Below are 25,884 nucleotides of genomic sequence, written 5' to 3'. Positions count from 1 at the left end.
TGCTGATGTGCAGGTGCTGACCATACATTGCAGAATTCAGCTCAGCAGGGTCTTTTGTCTGCCAAGATCTCCCTTTGGACATTCTGCTTGTGAAGCTTATTGGATACTTCTCTGTTGCTGTCTGAAGCTGGTGATTGGATATGTTGATTCTGGGCTTCTAGAGAGGGACTCTGGTTCAGGTCAATTTCAGATTGTGACTGTGACTGGCCCTGAGCAACCTGTTTGGAGCTACAAAGTGATCCACAGGAAGGACCAAGCCTGTCACCATGGCCAGAGTTTACTAGCACTGGGTCTGTGGACTGGTCAGCAAAAGCTCCAAAGCATCCAAGATCCATGTCTGCCTGCCTCTGTCTGCTGGCTGCCTTTTAGGCTCAAACACTGATAGAACCTGTCTGTACCCACAGCAGGCTGAAAGCTCTACAGGGTGGGGCAAGGAGGATTGCAGAGGGGAAGGCTGTTGCTTTCCCCCAGGCTGATGCTGTACAGGGAGGAGTGCTACACCCAAGAAGTATGGTATCTGCAGTGTGTGAGAGTGACTCAGTACAGGGATCATGATGGCTGCCCCTTTAGCTCTCTCCCAAGAGCCACAAATCTCAGACTTTCCTCATGCAACTTTTGTACACTCATTTTCACTCTGCCAAAGCCCCTAGTGAGAGGCTGCAAATGATATTTTGTGTGTTTGGACCTTTAGGAGGGTGCCTGTGTCTCTAGTGGACTCCTATCTCTCCCTGACAGACAGAAACCCCAGTGCTTTTCATAGCCAGATGCTTTGTGGGTACCTCTTCCTGTCTCTAGTGCTTTAGGCAGGGAGCCTGAATTGGGGTTGAGATTCCATGCTTATCAGGGGGAACCACCTATAGCTGAGATATCCTTCCAGAAATTCAGCAGGCACCCATAGGATTGGGGCCAGCCCTTTATTCATCTCTGCCCTTCCTACCAGCCTTGATGTGGCTTCTTATGTAAGTCCTTGGTTTTAAGGCTTCTCTTCAGCTAGTCTTCCATGGGTTATTCAGGGTAATTATTCTATAATTTAGTTGTATTTGAAGTTTAATCCTAGGAGGTGGTAAGTATAGTTTCCACCTACTCTGCTGCCATCATGGATTTTCTAGTATGTTCTTAATTTCAGATACTGTATTCTTCATTTTTGACTGGTTCTTTTTCTTGGTTTCTATGTTCTTCTTCATGCTGTTGCAGTTATAGTTCTCATTAAGGACTTTGTAGTTTCTTACTAAGTTCCTTGAACATCCTTATTATCATTGTCTCTGAACTTTGTATCTTATAAGTAGCTTGCCTCCATTTTATTTAGCTCTTTTTCTGGAGATTTCTCCTGTTCTTTTGTTTGGGGCATGTTTTTTTGTCTCCCCATTTTGGCTTTGTTTCTATGTGTTGGGTAGATCTTTTGTGACTCCCAGTTTTGGTAGGGTGGCCTTGTATAGTAGTTGTCCTGTGGGGTCCAGGGATGTAGTCTCCTTGATCACCTGAGCTGGGTGCTCCAGGAATTTCCCTTGTGTGGGTTATGTGGGCCCTCCTGTTGTAATTGTGTCTTGATCACTATTGGCCCATTTGTGCATGGGATCAACCCTCAGACTGGCTGACTGATAGGCTCAACCTCCACAATGGTGTGTGAGCTGTTGTGCAGGTGCTGACCATATAACACATAATTTGCTTCAGCAATGTCTTGTGCCTCCCTAGATATCTCTTTGGTATGGTACTTCTGAAGCTTATGGAATCCTACTCAGATGTTGTCTGAAGCTGCCACTGGGTGTGTTGGTTTTGTTCATCTGGAGGAACTCTGACTGTGACTGGACCTGGGCAACCTGTTTGAAGCCACTAACATTTTTTGTAGCTGCCTTTGTGTGTCCTGGATGTGTATGGGAAGAACCAAGTTGTACACTAAGCCAGCTATTACCAGCACTTGGCTTGAGGCAGTTCAGCAAAAAACTGCTGAAGGCACCCTGGGATCTGACTCTGCCTGTCTCCTACTGCTGGATGCCTGTTAGGCTCAGTCACTAAAAGAGCCTCTGATGGTACTGAAGTTGCATGGGTAGGTTCTCAATGAGTTATCAGGTAGTGTGGTGTTTACCAGAGTGATGTAGGTTCAAACTCAGTGTCAGTACGGAGTCTGAGGCCACTTAACAAATGTTCCAGGTGTACCAACTCTAGCTGTCACCCACTGTGTGCTTGCACACTTTTGTTTTGTGGCAGGGTCTTAGGGTGACCCTGGGTCATCTGGGTGAGGATAGCAGAATTAATCTGCCCAAATAGGCCAAGACTGGGCCGTGTGAAGGGATGGCTCTGCACTGTTCAGGCATGTGAGGGAAAAATGGCCCTGTCCTAGAGCCACATAACTCAGTCGGTCTCAGATTCTGTCAGGAGGATCACAAGCTCAGCCATATGGGATCTCAGAGAGTGGAAAGGATGGAACTAGTGGAACTCTTGTGAGGGAGAGGTGTTGGTCAGGCTTCCGGGAAGGTGAGGGATGTGGTCTCTATACCGAAGTGACACAACTTAGTCTGTCCCAGAATTTATACAGCCCTGGTCAACACACTAATATTAGGGTGGGTGGGGCCACTGAGAGCCTGGAGTATGGGTCTGCTGGCAGCCCTGAGTATTTGACTAGCAAATATCCCATAAGGAGGAAGCACCAATCACATTCATAGAAAAGTGCGAGAAATAGCCCCCTTTCTGAAGCCACACAACTCAGTTACCCTCTGAGTTTTCCCAGAACTCTGCACTCCACCCATGGCAGCTGACTCTTCAGCAGGGCCAGGGCAGTGTATAATCTCCACGAGTGTATAATCTCCACAGAGGGATGCAGAAGTTAGGGCTATTGCTTTCCCCAAGGTTGATGCTGCACACAGAGGAGTGCTGAACTCAAGAAATATGGTGTCTGCAGTGTATAAGAGTGACTCAGCACTGGGATCCTGATGGATGTCCCTTTAGCTCTCTCCCTAGAGCCACAAAACTGAGACTTGCCTCATGTGACTCTAGTCTGGTCTGCCCTCCCTCCACTAGAATTTATGGTGAGTGGCTGCGAATGATATTTTGTGTGTTTCCCCTTATGGAGGGTGCCTTTGTCTCTAGTGGACTCCTTTTTCTCCCTGACAGACAGAATCCCCACTGTTTTTATAGCCAGATGTTATGCGGGCACCCCTTTGCAGCTCTGGTACTCTGGACTCAGGCACCCGGCTTGAGGTTAAGACCCCATGCTTCTCAAAGAGAAGCCCCTCAACTGAGATATCCCTCTGGAACCATAGCTGTGGCCTGTGGAAGTGAGACCAACCCTTTTTACATCTCCACCCTTCTTCCAGTCTTGATGTGGCTTCTGTAAATCCTTGGTTATAAGACATCTTCAGCTAGTCTTCAATTGGTTATTCAGAATGACGTTCTCTAGTTTAGTTGTAATTTCAGTTTGGTCCTGAGAGGAGGTGAGTCTGGATGTCTTTTTTTATTTCATTTTTTTTAAATTTCAGGTATGTAAGAGTGGAAATGCTTTCATATGGTAACTCTCTTTTTAAAATTTTGAAAAAATCCCAAACTGTTGTGCCATTTTGAGGGATCCAGTCTTTTCATGCTCTTGCCAACACTTGTCATTGCCTTTAGTTTTTTATGCTAGCCATTTAAGTGGGATAAAGCAGTGTTTCACTGTGGTTTTGATTGGCATTTTCCTAATGACTAATGACATTGAACCTTCTTTCATATATTTATTAGCTACTTATACATCTTCTTTGGGTACATGTGTAATTAAATCCTTTACTTATTTCTAAATTCATTTGTCTTTTACCTTTTTAATTGTAAGAGGTTTTTTTTTTTTACATGCTGAAGGCAGTTATTTTTATGCTAATTTTATCTTTCTTCTTATTGAATTTTTTCTTTATGTTTGCATCAGTTTAGCCATCATTCTCTTAGGATTGCCAGGTATACTCCCATATCATCTGCAAATAGTGAGGGCTACTACTTCTTTTCAATTTCTTAGTCTTCAAGTTATTTTCTCTTTTCTAATTTCGTTGACTGAAAATGTATAGTACAATGCTAAAAAGTAGGGATATCATGGACATTCTTATGTTGTTTTTGGTTTTAGCAGGAATGCTTTTAATATCAAACTAAATTTTTATCATTGATTATTTGAGTTTGCTTTATCTTACTATCACTATTGTATTATCTTTTTTATTCCTTTTATTATATATTTCCTTAACTCTCTTTATACCATTTTGTAAAATTCTTTCAGCCTATTTCAGCACATCTGTTTATGAATTTTTAGTGATTGTGCATGTGTAGCTTCACTTTTCCTTAAATGCAAAGCCATTAGAAATGCAGCAACTCTTCTGATATGTTGCTTTTATCATGCCAAGGCTAAAAAGTTATACTAAATAATGGTTTCTTAAAACAGAACCAAAAACAAACTTGAGAGGCATCTGGGTGGTGTTCTTTTGGCATGAGTATTAATACTGCTTGACTTCCTAGGCTTTGTTTGATAGCAGAAAAATTACAACATAGTAGGTATGAAAAAGCAAAGAGAAAAAGAAGGGTGAATTTGACACAATATTCCTAGAAGTTATATTGTGAACTAAATAAGCAATATTTATTTAAGCTTTGACATTTTTCCATGTCCCAGTTTTTAGAAAGTAGAAATATTTAAGTAGACAATGTATTCTTTAAAAAGTAAAGAAAGCATTTTGTGTCATTTTTTAAAACCTGAGTTAAATTGTTATTGTTACAGTAAAACAAAAAAAATGTTGATAGAAGCCAAAATAGTCGTTCAACATTCAGCAAAAGAAGACCCATAGTAAGAGATACTTTGGTACATTTTTGAGTTATAAAAGGGGGCATCTTCAGTCTTTCAGACAGAAGAGTTTACTGTCAAAAGATCAAGAATCTGCATGACATTTATGGAATGAGATGTCAGAAGGCCATGAAGCAGAATTTTGAGAACAATAATGCAAGGGCTTAGAATGGCATATTGCCATTTACCTTTCTTAAAAATTGACTCTACTATGTATTGTCAGCATGGATAAAATTCAACATGGATAAATCTCTGGTTGTCTACTTTTTCATCCCATTTCTCCTCTGTCCAACCCAGCAATAAATACCATCTTCAATTTGTTGTTTATCATTACTATTCAAGGTTATGCTACTCTATCTACAGATGCATAAATATGTAAATATAAACATAAGTACAAAGATATCTTCAACTTTGCAAAAGTGTTACTATATAACATACACTTCCTTACAATTTGCTTTTTTCCCCTCTGGCATGTGAATTTAAATGCTGTATAGTATTTCATTGTATAACTGTACCAGAATGTATTTATTTATTCTTCTGTTCATGAACTTTTAGAGACATTTTTAATTTTTCTCAGTGTCTCTCCCTTTTCTCAGATTCATGCTGCAGTGACTCCTTCATATTCATCTCTTTTTGCATGTGCACAAGAGGTTTTATAGGGTAGGGTTATATTTATTTATTTTTCTTTTTTTCCCCTTTCTTTCCCTTGCCTTATTGCCCTGGCTAGGACTTCCAGAACTATGTTGAATAAAAGTGGTGAGAGTAGGCATCCTTGTATTGTTTCTGATTTTAGAGGGAAAGCTTTCAGTTTTTTTGCCATTAAGAATGATACTGGCTGATGATTTGTAATATATGACCTTTATTATGTTGAGGTACTTCCCTTCTAGTTCTATTTTATTGAGTGCTTTAATCATAAATAGATTTATCAAATGCTTTTTCTGCATGTATTGATAAGCTCATATGACTTTTATAATTTCTTTTGTTAATGTGGTGTGTTACATTGACTGATTTGCCTACGTTGAACTGCCCTTGTGCCCATGCAGTAAGCGCCAGTTGATCATGATGTATTATTTTAAAAATATTTTATTTATTTATTTATTTTTAGAGAGAGAGGAAGGGAGGGAGAAAGGGAGAGAGAAAAATATCAATGTGTGGTTGCCTCTCATATGTCCCCAACCGGGTTCCTGGCCCTCAACCCAAGCATGTTCCCTGACTGGGAATTGAACCTGCGACACTTTGGTTCACAGGCCGGCTGAACCACACCAGCTAGGTGTTGTATTATTTTTTTAATGTATTGTTGTAGAGTGCTGTAAGTACAGTAGGGACAACATAGTGTGGCTGTGGCATTCTAGTTATGGTGGAGAACCACCTGTTAGAGAAAGTAATATTCCCTCTACCATAATAGGTTCTTGAATTTAGACCCGCTGTAATAAAAGACATTAATAGGAGAAAAACAACAATAGTTTAATAGTATGTATACCTCTTGTATACATGAAAGAGACACAGGGAAACTGAGTCAGTCTCTGAACTGGCCAAAGCTACTACATTAAATACCATCTCTAGGAAAGACAAAGGAAAGATTGGGGGTTGAGGAGTGACCAGTTATGGAAGATGACCAGGAAAAGCACAGAAAATGAGGGTATGGTGGCTGTGTATATTTAAGTCAGTGTCTTGTTCTTTTTTTAAAATTTTTAAATCATTTTAAATTGTTATTCAATTACAGTTGTCCCAGTTTTTCCCCCTTTGCCCTCTTCTGCCCATATTAATTAACTTTGAAAATTTTTCTTTTTAAATATATTTTATTGATTATGCTATTACAGTTGTCCCATTACCCCCCTTCATTCCCCTCCACCCTGCACACCCTCTCCCACCCATGTTCCCCCCTTTAGTTCATGTCCGTGTGTCATAAGTTCTTTAGCTCCTACATTTCCCATATTATTCTGGCCCTCCCCCTGTCTATTTTCTACCTACCATCTATGTTACTTATTCTCTGTACCTTTTCCCCCTCTCTCCTCCTCCCACTCCCCTGTTGCTAACCCTCCATGTGATCTCCATTTCTGTGGTTCTATTCTGGTTCTAGTTGTTTGCTTAGTTTGTTTTTGTTTTAGGTGTGGTTGTTAATAATTGTGAGTTTGCTATCATTTTATTATACATGTTTTTGATCTTCTTTTTCTTAGATAAGTCCCTTTAACATTTCATCAAATAAGGACTTGGTGATGATGAACTCCTTTAACTTGACCTTATCTGGGAAGCACTTTATCTGTCCTTCCATTCTAAATGAAAGCTTTACTGGATAGAGCAGTCTTGATGTAGGTCCTAGCCTTTCATGACTTGGAATACTTCTTTCCAACCTCTTCTTGCCTACAAGGTCTCTTTTGAGAAATCAGCTGACATTCTTATGGGAACTACTTTGTAGGTTACTGTCTCCTTATCTCTTGCTGCTTCTCTCCTTCATTTTTACCTTGGGTAATGTAATTATGACGTGCCTTGGTGTGTTCCTCCTTGGGTCCAACTTGTTTGGGACTCTCTGAGCTTCCTGGACTTCTGGAAGTCTGTTTCCTTTGCCAGACTGGGGAAGTTTTCCTTTATTATTTGTTCAGATAACTTTTCCATTTGTTGCTCTTCCTCTTCTCCTTCTGATACCCCTATAATTCGGATGCTGGAATGTTTAAAGTTGTCCTGGAGGTTCCTAAGCCTCTCCTCACCTTTTTTGAATTCTTATTTCTCCATTTCTTTCTGTTTGGTTGTTTCTTTGTTCCTTCTGGTCCACTCCATTGATGTGAGTCCCAGTTTTCTTCCCATCGCTATTGGTTCCCTGCACATTTTCCTTCATTTGACTTAGCATAGCTTTCATTTTGTCATCTAATTTGCAACCAAATTCAACCAATTCTGTGAGCATCCTGATCACCAGTGCTTTGAATTGTGTATCTGATAGGTTAGCTATCTCTTGGTCGCTTAGTTGTATTTACTGTGGAGCTTTGATCTGTTCTTCCATTTGGGCTATTTTTTTTTTTGTCTTATTACGGCTGTTACATATGAGGGGCGGAGCCTGAGGTGTTCACCAGGGCAGGTCAACCCAGTTGCTGGGTTGTGAGGCTGTATGTGGAGGCAGGGTATGAGAGGGAACAATGTTGCTTGCTTCATTCTCTGTCAGACTTCAGTCCCTTCCACTACTTCCCCCAAGCAAACTGGGCCTTTCTGGTGCTAATTCCCAAGCAGATGGGCTTGTGCACATTCTAGGACCCCGTGGGTCTCTCTAATGAACTCTCCTGTGAGGCTGTGAGTCTCTCCTTGTGCCTCAACCCCCACAGTTGTTTTCAATCAGTGCCCTGGGGCTCTATTTCCCAGCATTGGCACCCTGGGTTACACACAGTGCCTTGATTCACAGTTGCCACCTTGCTGGGTCTGCTGGTTGCCACCCCAAGCCTGGGGTCTGCCAGCCACTGTTTATGCACCCAGGGTCCGCCCGCTATGGTCTTGTGTGCCTGGGATGCCTTATGCACCTGGTGCCACTGCTCTTTGTGCCGTGACCCCTCTCAGCCTAGCTGCCAGACTCCGCCCCTCCTACTGGTCTGGGTGAAAGTGTCTGTTGTAACTCCTTGGTTGTCCAACTTCCATACAGTTCAGTTTTCTATCAGTTCTGGTTGTTATTCTGTTTCTAAATTGTTGTTGTCTCTATCTTGGTTGTGCAAGGAGGCACAGTGTGTCTACCTATGCCTCCATCTTGGCTGGGAGTGCAATCCAATGTTTTGTTCTTTGATAAGAGTTTCTAGAAATTTGGTCATCCTGCTCTTCTTGGTACAAAGAAGAAGACAACCTTACAAATCATGACTTTTTTTTTATAAATATAAATTTCTCTTACAAAAGGATAACTTCTCAGTTTTTAGAGCTTTTTCTGTGTATACTGTTTCTTAAAAATAATGAGCTCAAGATAATCCTCATACCACACAAGCATATTTAGAGTTGGCAAATTCTGCTCCCTTTTACAGTGAACCTGAGCTTTGCACTATGTGAGCTCCCAGTCCAATGCATGAGAGCAGGGAAGTCAGGTACATCAGAGAAGATGGAGACCAGTGTGAAGAAGTAGGAATTGACAACTGCTTGACACTCACATGTGTCATGTTGAGGCATACCTAACTAAGGGAGCAATCCCTGAGGAGTAAAACAACACTTATGGAAATCTTCACAGAAGTTGAAATTGGGTTGAGTACTGAATAAAAGTAGGATTGGCAAAAGCCAGTAGGAAGAAGGTTGAATGAATCATTTCAGTTGCTGGCAATAGTTGATGAGCAGCAGCAGTAAGGTCTTCCACTTTATCAAATTGGCTGAGATCATATGCTCTGTAATCTGACACGTATAGTTTAAATTTCAGCTCTTGAGTAGTTGCCTAGGAAAATTATCTTAACATTTCAAACCTTGTTTTTTCTTTCTAAAAAATGGGAATTATAATGTACCTACCTCATCAGGTTACTGTTAAAGTTAACTTTAATAACAGAATACTGCACAGCACAGGGTGTGATTCACACAAAGTATAGACTCAACATGTGGTATCTGCTGTTATTAATGCTAATAATGAATATAATTAATTATTATTGATTTTTCTATTAAATACGTTTGTATTTTATTGTTGTTCAAGTACAGTTTTCTGCCTTTTCCCCCCACGCCCCCCAACACCCACCCATACCCACCTCTCTCCCCTGTTTCCAACCCCCCTTATTTTTGTTGATGTGTCCTTTATAGCTGTTCCTGTAAACCCTTCACCCTTTCCCCCCATTATCCCCTCCCCTCTGGTCACTGTCAGTTTGTTCTCAATTTCAATATCTTTGGTTATATTTTGCTTGCTTGTTTGTTTTGTTGATTAAGTTCCAGTTAAAGGTGAGATCATATGGTATTTGTCTTTCACAGCCTGGATTATTTCACTTAGAATAAAACTTTCCAGTCCCATCTATGCTGTGGCAAAGGGTAGGAGCTGCTTCTTTCTTTCTGCTGTGTAGAATTCCATTGTGTAAATTACCATAGTTTTTTGACCTATTCATTAACTGATGGGCCAAGTGCTTCCAGCACTTGGCTATTGTAAGTTGTGCTGCTGTGAATATTAGGGTACATAGGTTCTTTTTCATTGGTGCTTCAGGGTTCATAGGATATAATTCTAGCAGTGGAATTGCCGGGTTAAAAGGCAGTTCCATTTTCAGTTTTCTGAGGAAATTCCCTGCTGTTTTCCTCAGTGGTTGCACTAGTCCGCAATCCCACCAACAATGCACTAGGGTTCCCTTTTCTCTACAACCTCTCCAACACTTGTTGTTTGATAGCCATTATCACCAGTGTGAAGTGGTACCACATTGTAGGTTTAATTTGCATCTTTCTGGTGGCTAGTGATACTGAATATCTTTTCATATGTCTCTGGACCCTCTGTATGTCCTCCTTGGAAAATTATCTGTTCTAGTCCTTTGCCCATTTTTTAAATTGGGCTGCTTGTCTTCTTAGATTGGAGTTGTATGAATTCTTTATATATTTTAGAGATCAAACCCTTGTCTGAGGTATCATTGGCAAATATGTTTTTCCATATGGTTGGTTCACTTTTCATTTTTTTTAAATTATTTTATTGTTTCCTTAACTGTGTGGAAGCTTTATTTTGATGAGATCCCATTTGTTTATTTTTTCCTTTATATCCCTTGCTCTAGGGGACATGTCAGTAAAAATGTTTCTGCATGAAATACCTGAGATTTTGCTCCCTATGTTCTTCTCTAGGACTTTAATGGTGTCACAGTTTATATTTAAGTCTTTTATCCACCTTGAATTTATTTTTGTGTAAGGTGTAAGTTGGTGCTCAAGTTTCATTTTTTTTGCATGTAGTTGCCTAGCTCTCCCAACACCATTTGTTCAGGAGTCTATTTTCACTTCATTTTATGCTGCTGCCCCCTTTATCAAATATTAAGTGACCATAGAGACTTGGGTTATTTCTAAGCTCTCTGTTCTGTTCCCTCAGTCCTTCTGTGTTATCACAGCACTACCAGGCTCTTTTGATTACAGTGGCCTTGTAATACAGTTTGATATCAGGTACTGTGATCCCTTCTCCTTTGTTCTTCTTTCTCAAAATTGCTGCAGCTACTCAGGTTCATTTATTGTTCCATATATTTTTGAAGTGTTCCTTCTATGTCTGTGAAATATGCCATTGGTACTTTAGTAGGTATTGCATTGAATCTATAATAAAATACCTATAATTGCATTGTATTGCTTTGGGTAGTATGGGCATTCTGATTATGTTAATTCTTCCAACCCATGAGCATGGTACATGCTTCCATTTGTTTGTGTCTTCCTTAATTTTTTCTTGAGTGTGTGTAGTTTTCTGATTACATGTCTTTTACCTCCTTGGTTACATTTCTTCCTAGATACTTTATTTTTCTTGTTGCTGTAGCAAATGGGTTTTTTTCCTGATTTCTGTTTCTGATATTTCCTTGTTGGCATACAAAAATGCCTTTGATGTCTGAATATTGACTTTGTATCACATTGTTTTGTAAAATTCATTTATTAGGTCAAGCAATTTTTTGGTGGAGGCTATAGGATTTTCTATTACACTATCATGTCATCTGCAAACAATGACAATTTTTCTTCCTCCCTTCCAATTTGGATGCCTTTTATTTCCTTTTGTTGTCTGATTGCTGTGGCTAGGACTTCCAATACTATGTTGAATAGAAGTGATGAAAGTGGACAACCATGCCTTGTTTCTGATCTTAGTGGGAAAGTTTTTAGTTTTTGCCCATTGAATATGATGTTGGCTGTAGGCTTCTCATATATGGCCTTTATTATGTTGTGGAATGCTCCCTCCATTCCCACTTTGCTGAGTGTTTTTATCATAAAAGTGTGCTTTTTATCAAATGCTTTTTCTGCATCTATTAATGCGATCGTGCAATTTTTGTCTTTCATTTTATGTGATGTATTATGTTTACTGACTTGTGAATATTGTACCATCTTTGCATCCCTGGGATGAATCTTATTTGGTCATGGTGTATAATCTTTCTAATGTATTGCTGGATGTGGTTTACCAATATTTTTTTGAGGATTTTAGCATCTTTATTCATCAGTGATATTGGCCTGAAGTTTTCTTTATTATGTCTTTATCTAGTTTTGGGATTAGGATGATGCTGGCTTCATAAAAAGAGTTTGGGAGTCTTCCATCATTTTGGATTTTTTGTAATAGTCTGTGAAGGATAAGGGACAATCTTGCAGTGATTTTTAGTTCTTCCTTAAATGCTTTGTAGAATTCTCCTGTGAAACTGGCCAACCCAGGGCATTTGTGTGTTGGTAGTTTTTTGATTACTGCTTCAATTTCATCAGCTATCATTGGTCTGTTCAGGCTTTCTGCTGATTCTTCATTGAGTTTTGGAAGATTATATTTTTCTAGAAATTTGTCCATTTCACCTAGGTTTTCAAATTGCGTGGCATGTAGTTCTTTGTAGTAATTTCTTATAATCCTTTGTATTTCTGTGGTATTAGTTGTAATCTCTCCTCTTTCATTTCTCATTGTGTTTATTTGGGTCCTCTCTCTTTTTTTCTTGATGAGCCTGCTTAAAGGCTTGTCAATTTTGTTTATCTTTTCGAAGAACCAGCTCCTGGATTCATTGATCCTTAGAATTGTGCTTTTAGTCTCTATGTCATTTAATTCTGATCTGATCTTGGTTATTTCCTTCCTTCTACTTTCTCTGGGCTGTCTTTATTGTTCTTCTTCACCTTCTTGTAAGTGTAGGGTTAGGTTGTTTATTTGAAATGTTTCTATTTTTTTTTTTTTAGATAAGCCTGTATAGCTATGAACTTCCCTCTCAAAACTGCCTTTGCTGTGTCCCATAAGTTTGGGTTTATTGTGAGTTCATTTTCATTTGTTTCCAGGAACTTTTTGATTTTCTTCTTGATCTCTTTTCTGATCCATTCATTGTTTATTAGCATGCTATTCAGTCTCCATGAGTTTGAGTGTTTTGTTTTTTTTCCTTGAGGTTGGTTTCTACTTTCAGACCCTTGTGGTCAGAGAAAATGCTTGATTTGATTTCAATTTTCTTGAATTTGTTGAGGCTTGTTTTCTGTCCTATCATGTGGTTTATCTTTGAAAATATTCCATGTACATTTGAAAAGAATGTGCATTTTGCTTCTTTGGGATGAAAAACTCTATTTATATCAGTTAAGTACATTTCATCTAAGACATTGTTCAGTGCCACAATATTTTTGTTGATATTTTGTTTGGAAGATCTATCCACTTTTAATAGTGGGGTGTTAAAACCCTATTGTAATTGTCCTGCTGTTAATATCTTTCTTGAAGTCTTCCAAGATATTCTTTACGTATTTGTGTGCTCCTATGTTTGGTCCATATATATTTACTATGTTTATGTCTTCTTGATAGACATAAACTTCTTCCCTTGAGTATTATGAAGTGACTTCTGGGTCTCTTTTTATGGACCTTTCTTTGAAGTCTAGTTTGTCTGATATGAGTATTGCTACCCTGGCTTTTTTTTCCTGTCCATTTGCTTGGAATATTTGTTTCCAGCCCTTCACTTAAGTCTGTGTAGGTCTTTTGTCCTGAGGTGGGTCTCTTGTGGGCAGCATATGTGTGGGTCATGATTTCTTTTCCATTCAGCTATTCTATGCCTTTTGATTGGAGCATTTAATCCATTTGCATTTAAGGTTATATTGATGGGTCCTTATTCATTGCCATTTTTCATACCTGGGTTTCCCCCTCTCTCTCACTCTTTTTCTTCCTCTTCTTAAAGCAGACCCTTTAGCATCTCTTGCAGAGCTGGTTTGGCTGAGGTGTATTCTTTTAGACATCTTTTGTCTGGTAAACTCCTTACTTGGCATTGCATTTTAATCGAGAGCCTTGCTGGATATAGTAGTCTTGGTTGCAGGCCTTTGGTTCTCATTACTTGGAATCTTTCTTGCCATTCCCTTCTGGCTTGTAGAATTTCCATTGAGAAGTCAGCTGCTAGTCTTATTGGGGCTCCCTTGTATGTTACTTTGTTTTTCCATTGCTGCCTTTAAGATTCACTCTTTGTCTTGGAATTTTGCCTTTTTACTTATGATGTGTCTTAAAAGTGGGCCTCTTTGGGTTCCTCTTGATTGGGACTCTCTGTGTCCTGGATTTGTGTAACTTTTTCTCTCATCAAATTAGGGAAGTTTTCCATCATTACTTTTTCAAACAGGTTTTCTATCCCTTGAGCTTTTTCTTCTCCTTCTGGTATCTCTATTATAGAGATATTATGTGTTTCATGTTGTTTTGCAGTTCCCTTACCATCTCTTCATTCTTTCTAAGTCTGTTTTCCTTTTCTTGTTCTTTCTGGGTGTTTTTTTCTTCCTTGTCCTCCAGCTGATTGATTCAATCCTCTACTTCATCCTGCTTGTCATTCCTTCTAGTGTGTTTTTTATTTCTGAGATTTTATTGTTCATTTCTTCCTGGTTTTTGTTTCTAGTTTCTATTTCCTTTTCATACTGTTGTACTTCTCACTCAGTTCCTTGTAGTTGTCTGTGAGTTCCTTGAGCATCTTTATAACCATTATTTTGAATTCTATATCTGATAGTTTGCTTACCTCCATTTCATTTAGTTCTTTTAGTGGGGAGTCTTCTATTCCTTTTGATTACATGGTCTTTTTTTGTCTCCCCATTTTAGGTGACAGTTTTTGTTGTTTCTGCACTTCCTGATGTTTTGCTTTGCTAGTTGTCTTTGTAGGGTGAATTTCTATGGTAGGAATTCTGTGGGGTTCAGTGGTGTGGTCTCTTTGATCTCCTTGTAGGGATGCTCTAGATTTGCCCTTTTTTCTGTTTGTGTGGGCTCTCTTGTTGTATTTGGGTTCTACCTTTTGGTGGTTCCTATTTTGGTGGTTTCTTTCCTCCAGCAGGTATACTAGGATAGGGTTATATTTAGAAGGGCATATATTTAACTTTCATATTTTCTATCCTTATTAGTAGAAGCACAAGGGGACTTTATTTTCTGTTTCATTTCATTTGCTAATTTTTCTTTTAGTCATTATTTTCTTACTTATCTCCTAAACTTCTTCATTTGTATTTTTTGTTAAATGCATTGCAAGTGTCTTCTGTTGGTATGTTTTATCTGCTCATTTTTATTTCTGATATCTTTTGTTAAACACATTTAAAAAATAGCTTTGTTAAGATATAATCTACACACCACACAACTCACAATTTAAATGGCACAAGTCAGTGTTTTTAGTGTATATATATATATATATATATATATATATATATATATATATATATACAGTTGTGTAACCACCACCATGAGTTTAGAACATGGCATCACTCCAAAAAGAAATGGTACACCTTAGCACTCACTCCCATAGCCCCATCCCTAGGTAACCAGTAATCTCCTCTCTGTATCTATGAGTTTACCTACTCTGGAGATTTCATATAAATAAAATAATAAAATAGATGGTCTTTTGCGTCTGGCTTCTTTTACTTAATATAATGTTTTAAGGTTCATTTATGTTTTAGCAGTTTTAATACTTTGTAGCTTTTATGGCTAAATAACTTTCCATTGTATGGAAATACCAAATTTTGTTTATCCATTCATCAGTTGATGGACATTTGGGTTGTTTTCACTTTTTAACTATTATGAATCATGCTGCTATGAATATACAAGTCTTTGTGTGGAATATGTTTTATATTGCTCATTACACATATTTTTATATTTCACTATAGTCAAGTGTATTAATCTTTTACTTTTATAGATGTTACTTTAATTCTTCTGAAACAACAATCATAAAAATATTATCTTGTATTTTCTTCTTGGCTGTTCACAGCCTTTAAATATCTGGAATTGATCTTGTTTTTTGGGAGTGGGGATGTGGAAAAGGGAGGAGAGTTAGATTATATGATATAGTATTGAAATTTAAATGTATTTTTATGGATTTGGATACCAGGTAGGATGAACAACCTTCCTGGTTTGCCTGGGGCTCACAGGTTTTCAGGGACAAGGCTTTGCAATGCTAAAACCAAGACTGTGCCAGGCAACTGGGATGAAGGGGTCACCCTAATATCAAGTATCTTACTATTTATAGATAGCTCATTATCTCTTTTGTTAAACCACTTTTATCATATGCTGACAAAATTTTCTACATTTCCTTTAATGTTTTCCAGTGATGTGTAAACTATTGTTTTTATGACTAATCATGAGTGCCATTAATTTTGAAAGAAAATGTTCTTATAATTTTTTTCTATGAAAGTCTTAAGTAACTGATTTTTCTATCATTAACATGATATTATTTGTTTATAACTTTGGATTTACACTTTTTAACACAAAACTAAATATTTTATATATAGCTATATTTGATGCCTCTTGTGTCTATCCTTGTTACTTGTTTCCCATGACTAATCTGTAGGTTCACTTCCCCCCACTGAAGTACACCCTATCTTAGTTCTTTTAGGGAGAACCTAAATGTAGTTAATTCTGTTGGCCTTTGCATGTCTGAAAATATATAATTTTACCCATTTTCTTTACTTACAGTTTAAATGTTTTCAGTTATTTTTCTCCAGGATTTTGAAGACATTGCTCTATGTTCTTTTATATATATACATGACATGTGCTACATAATTTTTGGCTATGATGATGATATATAGGTATAGATTTATATTTTATTCACCCTAGTTCATGCAAGTAGGAGAAGTCTGTTCCGGGATCTACCACCACCTGCTACCCTTACACTATCAGTCCCAACATACATTGTTTAGGCCAACATCTCAGCCTCTTGTGCTCCCCCCAAGGCAGCTGAGAAGGGGGAAAGGACAGGGTGAATGCTCTCTGGGAGTCTCACCTACACTGGAATATTTTTGTACATCTCTCAGATAATTATCTATAATCATCTCACTGAGCTTGATTAGCAGGGTAAAAGAGTGGAAAGGGGGTCTAAACATAGTTTTTTTTCACAACTGATGGATATTTTCTCTTCCTAGGGTGGGTCTTGAAAACCCACATGTGTAGGGTAAGCAAACATATGCCTCTTTTCCAGTTTCCTGCAGGTCCTCTAGATTTCTACTTGGGGCTGAAGTCTCTCCTTGAATGTATGTTAGACTCCTTCCTTAGCTCTTGTCAGCCTTGTCTCCCCCATTATCCCACTTGCTGTCTAGACTCTGTCCCAAATGGACACACCACCCAGCACCAGGATTCCATCAGTCCTTGGAGCAAACTTTGCTGCATCTCATCCACCTGTTTGGAAGTTCTTGAAAATTAGCACTAGCCCAAGTCAAGTGGAGCAGATGAAATTTTGCTGGACATTTCATTTTCTCTTTTTTAAGGATTTTATTTATTTATTTTTAGAGCGAGGGGAAGGGAAGGAGAAAGAGAGGGAGAGAAACATCAGTGTGTGGTTGCCTCTCATGTGGTTCTTACTGGGGACCTGGCCTGCAACCCAGTCATATGCTCTGACTAGGAATCAAACCTGTGACTCTGGTTCACAGTCTAGCACTCAATCCACTGAGTCACACCAGCCAGGGAAGTGGACATTTCATTTTCAACTTCCATCCCACCACCAATTCTGTCACTGTTCTTGTCCAGTCCCCATATAAGTTTTTCTTTTTCTTTACTGGTTAGTGAAGTCTTGGTTCGATTTGTAGTCAAGCCTACATAAATTTACAATAATTGCCTAAAGTTACGTACTTTAGGCAATTATTGCCTAAAGTTATGTACACATTTGGCTGGCACTAAGCACTTTTCACATCTAATATTTTAGGAATGCAATCTAATGTTCCTCTGATTTCTAGGAAAAAATCATATACATTGCTCTAGATTTTTAACTGTGTGACTCAAATGGTCAAGGATATTTTATATTCAAATTGCATATCTCTCTTTTTAAGCAGTGATTGTGTTTCTTCTTCTATCAGTAAGTTAGCCTATATTTTTAGATTTTTCTCTTCCTGTTAAGAATATATTTTGAAAATTTTCTTTATTAAAAATAAAAAATAATAAGGCAGAATCAGCAGAGAGTAAAATCCAGGCTCTGTATTTCATAGCCCTAACATTTAAGATACATCTTAAATTCTAACTCCTCCACAAAAGCCTTTATCACCAATTAGAGTTCTTTGAGCTCACTACTTTCTAATCAACTAGGCATCATTTGTGGCCAAATATTAATATTTAATCATAAATGTATGTAGTTTTTTAAACATACATTAGCTTGATTTCAGGAATTTGAATATAGGTCCCTGAAGAGCTAGAATGTAGCTTCTTTGTTTTTGTTGTTGTTATCCTTTACAGAACCCAAATCAGTGTCAAGCATATGGTAATTGTTTGAAAAACACTAGTGAATTGCTCTGGCTGATGTGGCTCAGTGAACTGAGCACCAGCTTATGAACCAAAGGGTCGCTAGTTCAATTCCCAGTCTAGGGCACATGCCTGGGTTGCAGGCCAGGTCCCCCATAGGGGGGTTGCATGAGAGGCAACCACAAACTGATATTTCTCTGCATCTCTTTCTCTCTCCTTTCCCCATTCCAATAAATACATAAAATCTTAAAAAATGAATTAATCATAAGCTGTCACAGTTCAGAGGTATCATTTCTTAACCAGGAGCACATTAATTGCAAAGCCCCAAACCTCACCAAGAGCAGCTACAACAGCAGCACCAGCAGAAGCAACAAGCATTGGATCCTCGGTTCCCCATTCCATGTTGGCCTGGGAGGGAATCTGATGTCTCCTGGGCTGTAGACATCTGCCGCTTCCGCATCTCCATCCGTTCTGACCCCATCAGCTGCAACAATGAAAAGAAAAGGGCATGGGGTGGGAAGGCAAAGTGACCACCACATAATCTTGGCAGTCTAGTTGTTTGGATCATTGAAAAGATGTAATGTGACTCTTTCCAGGTCATTTTCACTAATTCTGGTAAAATTGGTGCTTAGAATTAACTTATCAAACATTTATTTAATGTTCTGCATCTGCTGAGCACTGTGATAAATTTTAGGAATAAAATGATAAATGGAGGGTCCCCACCTTAAGGCACTCACAGTTGAATAAAGGAGACAAGTACTGATATCACATACATTGAAGACATGCAGTAAAAGCTACAATAGGGCCCTTTTTCCCAGCTCCAAGATTCCCTTTGGGTTGAACTGATGGGGAGCAGCTGAGTTATGGCTGCCCATAAGGCCTGAGCATGGATATGGGAGGAAGCCACACCAAAAATAGCAGGCACATAAGCACAGCAGTATGAGGAAACATCAGAAGAGGAAGGGGGGGTATCAACACTTAGTTATAAATAAGTCAGAGGGATATAAAATACAGCATATGGAATATAGTCAATAACGTAGTAGCTGTATGGTGGTGACAGGTGGTTACTAGATTTAACATGGTGATCACTTTGTATGCTATATAAATGTCAAATTACTATGTTGTATACCTGAAACTAATATAATATTCTATGTCAACTATACTTTAATTAAAAAAAAGAAGAAGAAGAAAGAAAGGGGAGAACAGGATTCCTGGGATGCTGTCCAGATCTGAGGCCTCACTGATATATTCAAATCTTAACTAGCTGTGAAACCTTGAAGAAGTTACCCAACTCAGTGCAAAGCACTTAGAATCTGCCTATTCAGGCCTGTCTTGCCATCTGCCAGGACAGACACACTGGCCTACCTCAGTGGAGCTCAAGCCATTGGAAACAAGATCTAAGCCATTCATTCCCTCTCTTTGTTCTGAGGACTACAAGAATGATTGAAAGAGAGAAGCTTAAAAGTAGTATAAGAAACAAGAAATTGCTGAGTCCATTTTACTTTTGATACTATCACTGAATTGTCTAGGGAGTAAAAGCAAAAATATATCACGGCTACATCAAATAACCTCAAATAGGACTGTGGAATTGAAATCTGGGTTTGTTTTTCTTGTCCAACATTAGATTTATCTCTTCCTATTGCTACCTATCTTTTATGCTATTGGACTTTAATTATTATCATTTTATTATATACTTTCATGCTGGATAGATAGAGTTTACTTTATGGATTAAAATAAATGTTTTTGTCTGTCCTTATCTATTTTTTCTTCCAATTGAATTTTGGAATCAGCTTGTCAAGGTCCAAAAATACTATGTGAGGACTTTGATTAGAACACATTGAATTTGTAGCTTTAGTTATGAGAAATGTCATCTGTTTTAGTACCTGCCAATCAGAGGTGAATCCTCTGAATTAACTGTTTAAATTACACTGAGATGTAAGTTCCAGGGCAGCAAGAGGAGCCTGTCAAAGTGTCTTACTGTTCCTTCATCCACAGCCAAAACAATGCTCACAACATCTGTACAAAGAGCACAGTCTCCAAGTAGTCTAGGACTAAAGCTGGTACAGCTCACTTGACCAAAGGTGGAGGCAGAGACCTTTGCCCAGCTCACAGCCATGTTTTATAGGCAGTACTGGAAGACAGACACCCCTTTATGCCCCAGGGGAAAAGTTTTGGGATTCTCTGGTTATCACATTCTCACAATACCATCAGCACTGCAGTGGGGACATAGAAATGATATGGTTTCACTTTATTCAGGACACTGAGAGGAGGCACAATCTCCAAAGATACTTTGAGCAAATGATCTCCAGGTAATTATTTTCTAGGAGAAACTGATGCAACTTGCCTCATTTAAAAAAATCCCAATTGCTTCTCAAAAGAAAAAAGAATTGTGGCATGGTAATGCTGTGAGGTTTCAAGGGACTACTGTTTCAACATCTTTGCAACATTGGTTCTTCCCAGGTAGTGTATGGAATATCCTTTCATTTAAATCTTGTCTCATGTATAGTTTAAGAGTTTCACTCAAACAGATCATGCATAGCTTTGATAGATTTATTCCTAAATATTTTTACAGATCAGTTTTTGCTGCTGTTGTAAATACCCACTCCCATGTTTCTAGATAGTTATTTCAGAATATAGGAAGGCTAAGAATACTGTATCTGCTCTCTCTATTGAATTCTCTTTCTAGTTCTAGTAATCTTTGTATTGATTCTCTTGGGCTTTCTAGTTAGATGATCATACTGTCTATAAATAATCACACTTACCTGTTTATTTTTTTGGACTTTTCCAAGCTTTCTAAGGTATAAAAATCCTTCCTCTATATTGGATATGTGTATGAGAGAGAGAGAGAGAGAGAGAGAGAGAGAGAGAGAGAGAGAGAGAGAGAATTAGCAATACCATTAGGCACTTTTATGTTCTTCATGATTTTAATGCTAAAATCATAAATTTTACCCACATGTGTGATATGTGTTGAAAGTTTTTGGAAGATAACTTTACTGAGTTAAGCAACCTTTCTTCCTTTATTTAATACTATAAAATAAGTTGCGCCAGCCTGTTTTATTAGTTGACATATTTTATTTGCTTATACACACCTATTTCTTTGGGTACCTAGAAGAATCATAATGACAATAAGCAAACTCTTAGAGAACTTAATAAGGTTGCTCATGATTAGATATTGCCTCAAAAAGTCAAAGGCAAATTCCATCAAAGTCTGTTCTTACACATTTTTGAGAACAGCTTTATTGGGCCCAACAGATGAACCTGCATGTGTTAAAGGGCATAATTTCATAAATTTTAACATGCATATACCTGTGAAACCACCACTACGGTCAAGACCACATTATCAGCTTCAAATGGTTCCACATGATCCTTAAGAATTTCTTTCTCTTTTTCCTCCCTCTTGGCTCCTGCCTGCCCCAGGCAATCACCAACCTGGTTTCTCCCATTATACATTAATTTCCAATTTTTAGGATCTTGTACAAAATGGAATAAAAAATATACTGTATTTTGCCATGTATACCATGCACTTTTTGCCTAAATTTTTGAGGGAAAAATAAGGATGTACATTATACATAGGTGTAATGATCACATAACATGGGTATAATAATGAATATAATAATCCTGTACATAATGTGCACAAAAACATGGATGCTCATTATACATGGCAAAATATAGTATACTCTGTTTTTGGTTTGTTTTCCTTCACTCAGCATAATTATTTTATAATTGTTGCATGTATTAACATGCATTCCTTTTTATTACTGAGCTGTATTCCACTGTATAGATGTATCACAATTTGCTTCTTCATGCACTTATTATTGGGCTTACACTTTTTTGATGGCTGCTGAAAAGATTATATATAAGACACCATGAACTTAAAAGTCTTATTAGACAAAGAAATGTATGTAGCTGAGACTATATTAAAATTTATTGCACTATACAGTTGTAACATGTTTCTATAGCCTGTTCTTGCACATTGAATAATGCTTGATGAGCATATTCTTTTGGTATTTCTGTTGGATTAATCATAGGTTCAACATTATTCAAATTTATAATTCCTCATTTCTTTTCTCGATGCTCTGTCTCAGTTCATCTTTGTAGAGTTTCAACTTGGTCTCATAATCTATTTAATTTCTCTTCAGTGTATCATTAGAATTTACTGTGTGGTTTCTCAGAATTCTTGCAATTCAACAACTTTGATATCTTAAATCATTTAAAGCTTTGAATAAACAAGTATACAGAAAGATATGCTATTTCTATAACATTTACTAATAAACCATTACCTTTTATTTTCAAAAATTCTAAATTAGCAGCATGGTTTTCATTCAGTTACTAGATGCTGGAGTGTTTAGTGGCAGGAATGGTCATGAGTATTCATATTCTGCTAAGCTGTGGTGTAGTAGGAGACCCTGAGAGGAAGCTCAGAGTATTAATAAACATGAATACTGAAGTGATGTCAACACCATGGTGGTGTGAGAAGACTGCTTTGTTCCTCCCCTTAAACTTACAATAATTCAAACAACTATAACTCAACAAAGGATCTCCTGCTGAACACACAAACAACCTGAAAGAGCCAGGCATCAGGGCACCTGAAGGTGGGCCTGTTGGAAGAAGTTGAGGAGACAAGATGCAGGGAAAGGATAGGAACAATGGCTGCAGACACAGCCTGGTGTCCACTACAGCTCCAGTGAATGTGGTACAGTGGCTCCAGCCCTCACACTATATCCTGGAGCAGAAACAGTGTCTCTCCATGAAAAAACATTATCTTCCTTTCCCTCTGCATCACAACTTAGCCCTGTAGAGATGTCTGTGTGCTTTAACAGCACAGGGGTACCCACATCCATTGCTGGCAGGGAGGTCAGAGCTGCAAAATCATGAATTTTCCTGCCTTGCCCTATACCCTGGCAAAGCTGGGTAGAAGTAGTGAAGATACCTCCAACAACACAGCAGAGCCAGCAGCCATTAGTAACAAGGAAGTAGTTCTGGGAACTTGCAAAACCAGTTCTCCACCACCTACCACATTGCTCCAGTGCACTGGTAATGCCACCTAACAGAAGCAAGCCAGTCACAGAGGGAACACCTGTTGCCCCAGTGGGTGGCATTTTTTTCCAGCCAAAGCAATGCTGTTCCACTGAGGGCCAGGTAGGAGAGAAAAAACAAAATAAAACTGTGTGATGACACCATTTACTGGAAAACAAAAGAAGTTACCCTATCAACCTGCTGAATTGTTGACAGCAAAGAGTATCTAAACAAGAAAACCACTCACTGTTTCAAATGTGCAGGTTGGGAAATGATCCATTGAACACCATGAACAACCAAGGCAATATGGGAACACAGAAAAAAATGAAGTCTCCAGAAACCAAAGCAGAGTCAAGGAAGGCTGCAATTTAAATGATGGGGAATTTAAGATTCATACTAACTTCTTGTTGGGTCTAAGAGAACATTATTCTTTTATTATATTTATGAAATTGATTTGGTGATATATTATAAAAAGGAATTTTTCTATTTATCTACCTTTTGTAATCATTGACACTATTACATTTTATCCCTAGCCCACCTCTATCCCTCCCCAACCCCCTCACCACACTGTTGTCAGTGTCTATGGGTTATGCATATACATTCTTTTTCCCTTTTAAATATATTTTATTGATAATGTTATTAAAGTTGTCCCAATTTTTCCCCTCTGCTCCCCTCCACCTTGTACCTCCATTCCCTCCAGCAAGCCCCCTTCCTTGTTAATTCATGTCCGTGGGTCATGCATGTAAGTTCTTTGACTTCTACATTATGTATACTGTTCTTAACATCCCCCTGTCTATTTTGTCTCTACCAATTTGTGCTTCTTAATCCCTGCACCTTTCCCCCACATTTTCCCCCTATCCCTTCCAACTGATAAGCCTCCAAAATATCTATGATTCTGTTTCTGTTCTGTTTGTTTGCTTAGTTTGTTATTTGGATTCAATTATTGATAGTTATGAATTTATTGCCATTTTAATATTCATTTTGATCTTCTTTTTCTTATATAGTTCACTTCAGCATTTCATATAATAAATGCTTGGTGATGATGAGCTCCTTTAGGTTTTGTCTTGGAAACACTTTATCTGCCCTTCCATTCTAAATGATAGCTGTGCTGGATAGAGTAATCTTTGGCTGTAGGTCCTTGCTTTTCATGACTTGGAATACTTCTTTCCAGCCCCTTCTTCCCTGCAAGGTTTCTTTTGAGAAATCAGCTGTCAATCTTATGGGAACTCCCCTGTAGGTAACTAACTGTTACTCTCTTGCTGTTTTTAAGATTCTCTCTTTATCTTTACTCTTTGGTATTTTAATTATGATATGTCTTGGTGTCGTCCTCTTTGGGTCCAACTTCTTTGGGACTCTATGCTTCCTGGGCTTGTATGTCTATTTCCTTCACCAAACTAAGGAACTTTTCTTTCATTATTTTTTCAAATAAGTTTTCAATTTCTTGCTCTTCCTCTTCTTTTTCTGGCATCCCTATGATTTGAATGTTGGCACATTTAAAAATGTCCCAGAGGTTCTTAAGCCTATCCTTGTTTTTTTTTGTTTAATTCTTTTTTCTTCCCGCTGTTCTGATTGAATGCTTTTTTCTTCCTTGTATTCCAAATCATTGATTTGATTTCCAGCTTCATACCCTCTACTGTTGGTTCCCTGTAGATTTTTCTTTATTTCACTTAATGCAGGCTTCATTTCTGCCTGGGTCTTTTTTATGCCATTGAAGTACTCAGTGAGTTCCTGGAGCATCCGGATAACCAGTGTTTTGAGCTGTTGCTTATCTCCATTTCATTTAGTTCTTTTTCAGGAGTTTTGTTATCTTCTTTCATTTGGGCCATATTTCCTTGTCTCCTCATTTTGGCAGCCTCCCTGTGCTTGTTTCTGTGTATTAGGTAGAGCTGCTTTAACTCCCTTAGTAATGAGTCCTATTGTAGAGAAGCACGCCTGTTAAGTTGTATAGGGTGCAGCTTTAGGTAATGACCAGGGCAGGGCAACCCGTGTCATTGTTCTGTTGCTCTGTGTCAGGGAGTGCTCACAGAAGGGATAATACCACTGCCTGGCCTCTGGAATTTTGCCTGGGAGGAATCCATTTCCTGGCAATTGTACTTCACTCTCTCCCCATACGCCACTGGTGTATTGCCCTGGTGCTGAATCCTAGACAGTTTGGGTCTGTGTGGGTCCTAAGCCCATTGTGGGCCCTTTAAGAGGAGTCTCTTGAGAATCCCACAGTTTCTTCTGACACCCCAACCCCCATTGGTTTTTACAGACAGAAATTATGGGGACTTATTTTCCTGGTGCTGGACCCTGGGCTGGTTGGTCTGGACTGGGGCTGGGATCCTTCACTCCCAAGATATCCCTCCTGTTTTTTATCTACCACACATGGATGTGAGACAGCTTGTTCCAGTCTCTGTGTCTCTCCACAACACTCTGCATCTCCATGCCTCTCTGCATCTCTCCATCTCTCTGCTTTCTCCATGGTTCTCTGTGCTTCTCCGAGTCTCTGTCCCTCCTGTTCATCTGGATCAATGTGGCTTCTTTAAATCCTTGGTTGTTGGACATCCACACAGCTCAATATTCTGACAATTCTGAGTGATATTTGTTTTGTAGTCTTAGTTGTATTTTTTGCTATAGTTGTGTGTGGAGGTGAGGTGTGTTTGCCGATGTCTCCTTTTTGACCATAAGTCACATATACATTCTTTAGCTAATTCCTTCACATTCTTTCATCCAGTCCCCTCCTCCTCCCACCCTCTCACAGCCATCAGTCTGTTCCATGTGTCCATGCCTCTTTTTCTATTTTGTTCATTAGATTCCACCTATAGATAAGATCATATGGTATTTGTCTTTC

The 25,884-nt window shown here is 38.5% G+C and overlaps 1 protein-coding gene across 1 annotated transcript in view; it reads right to left on the bottom strand.

The window, feature by feature from the left end:
- The window catches only part of RGS20 (regulator of G protein signaling 20), a 119,712-nt gene that overhangs the window by 11,652 nt on the left and 82,176 nt on the right, over positions 1–25,884 (bottom strand). The window contains 1 exon segment of the mRNA XM_045849521.1: positions 18,371–18,519. Coding sequence (XP_045705477.1) covers positions 18,371–18,519 — 149 coding nt within the window.

The sequence above is a fragment of the Phyllostomus hastatus genome, unplaced genomic scaffold (assembly GCF_019186645.2).
Source record: "Phyllostomus hastatus isolate PE091 unplaced genomic scaffold, TTU_PhHast_1.1 phas_contig_65, whole genome shotgun sequence".
Lineage (NCBI taxonomy): Eukaryota > Metazoa > Chordata > Mammalia > Chiroptera > Phyllostomidae > Phyllostomus > Phyllostomus hastatus.
The sequence above is the reverse complement of the archived record's forward strand: the minus strand, read 5'-3'. Positions and strand labels throughout refer to the sequence as shown.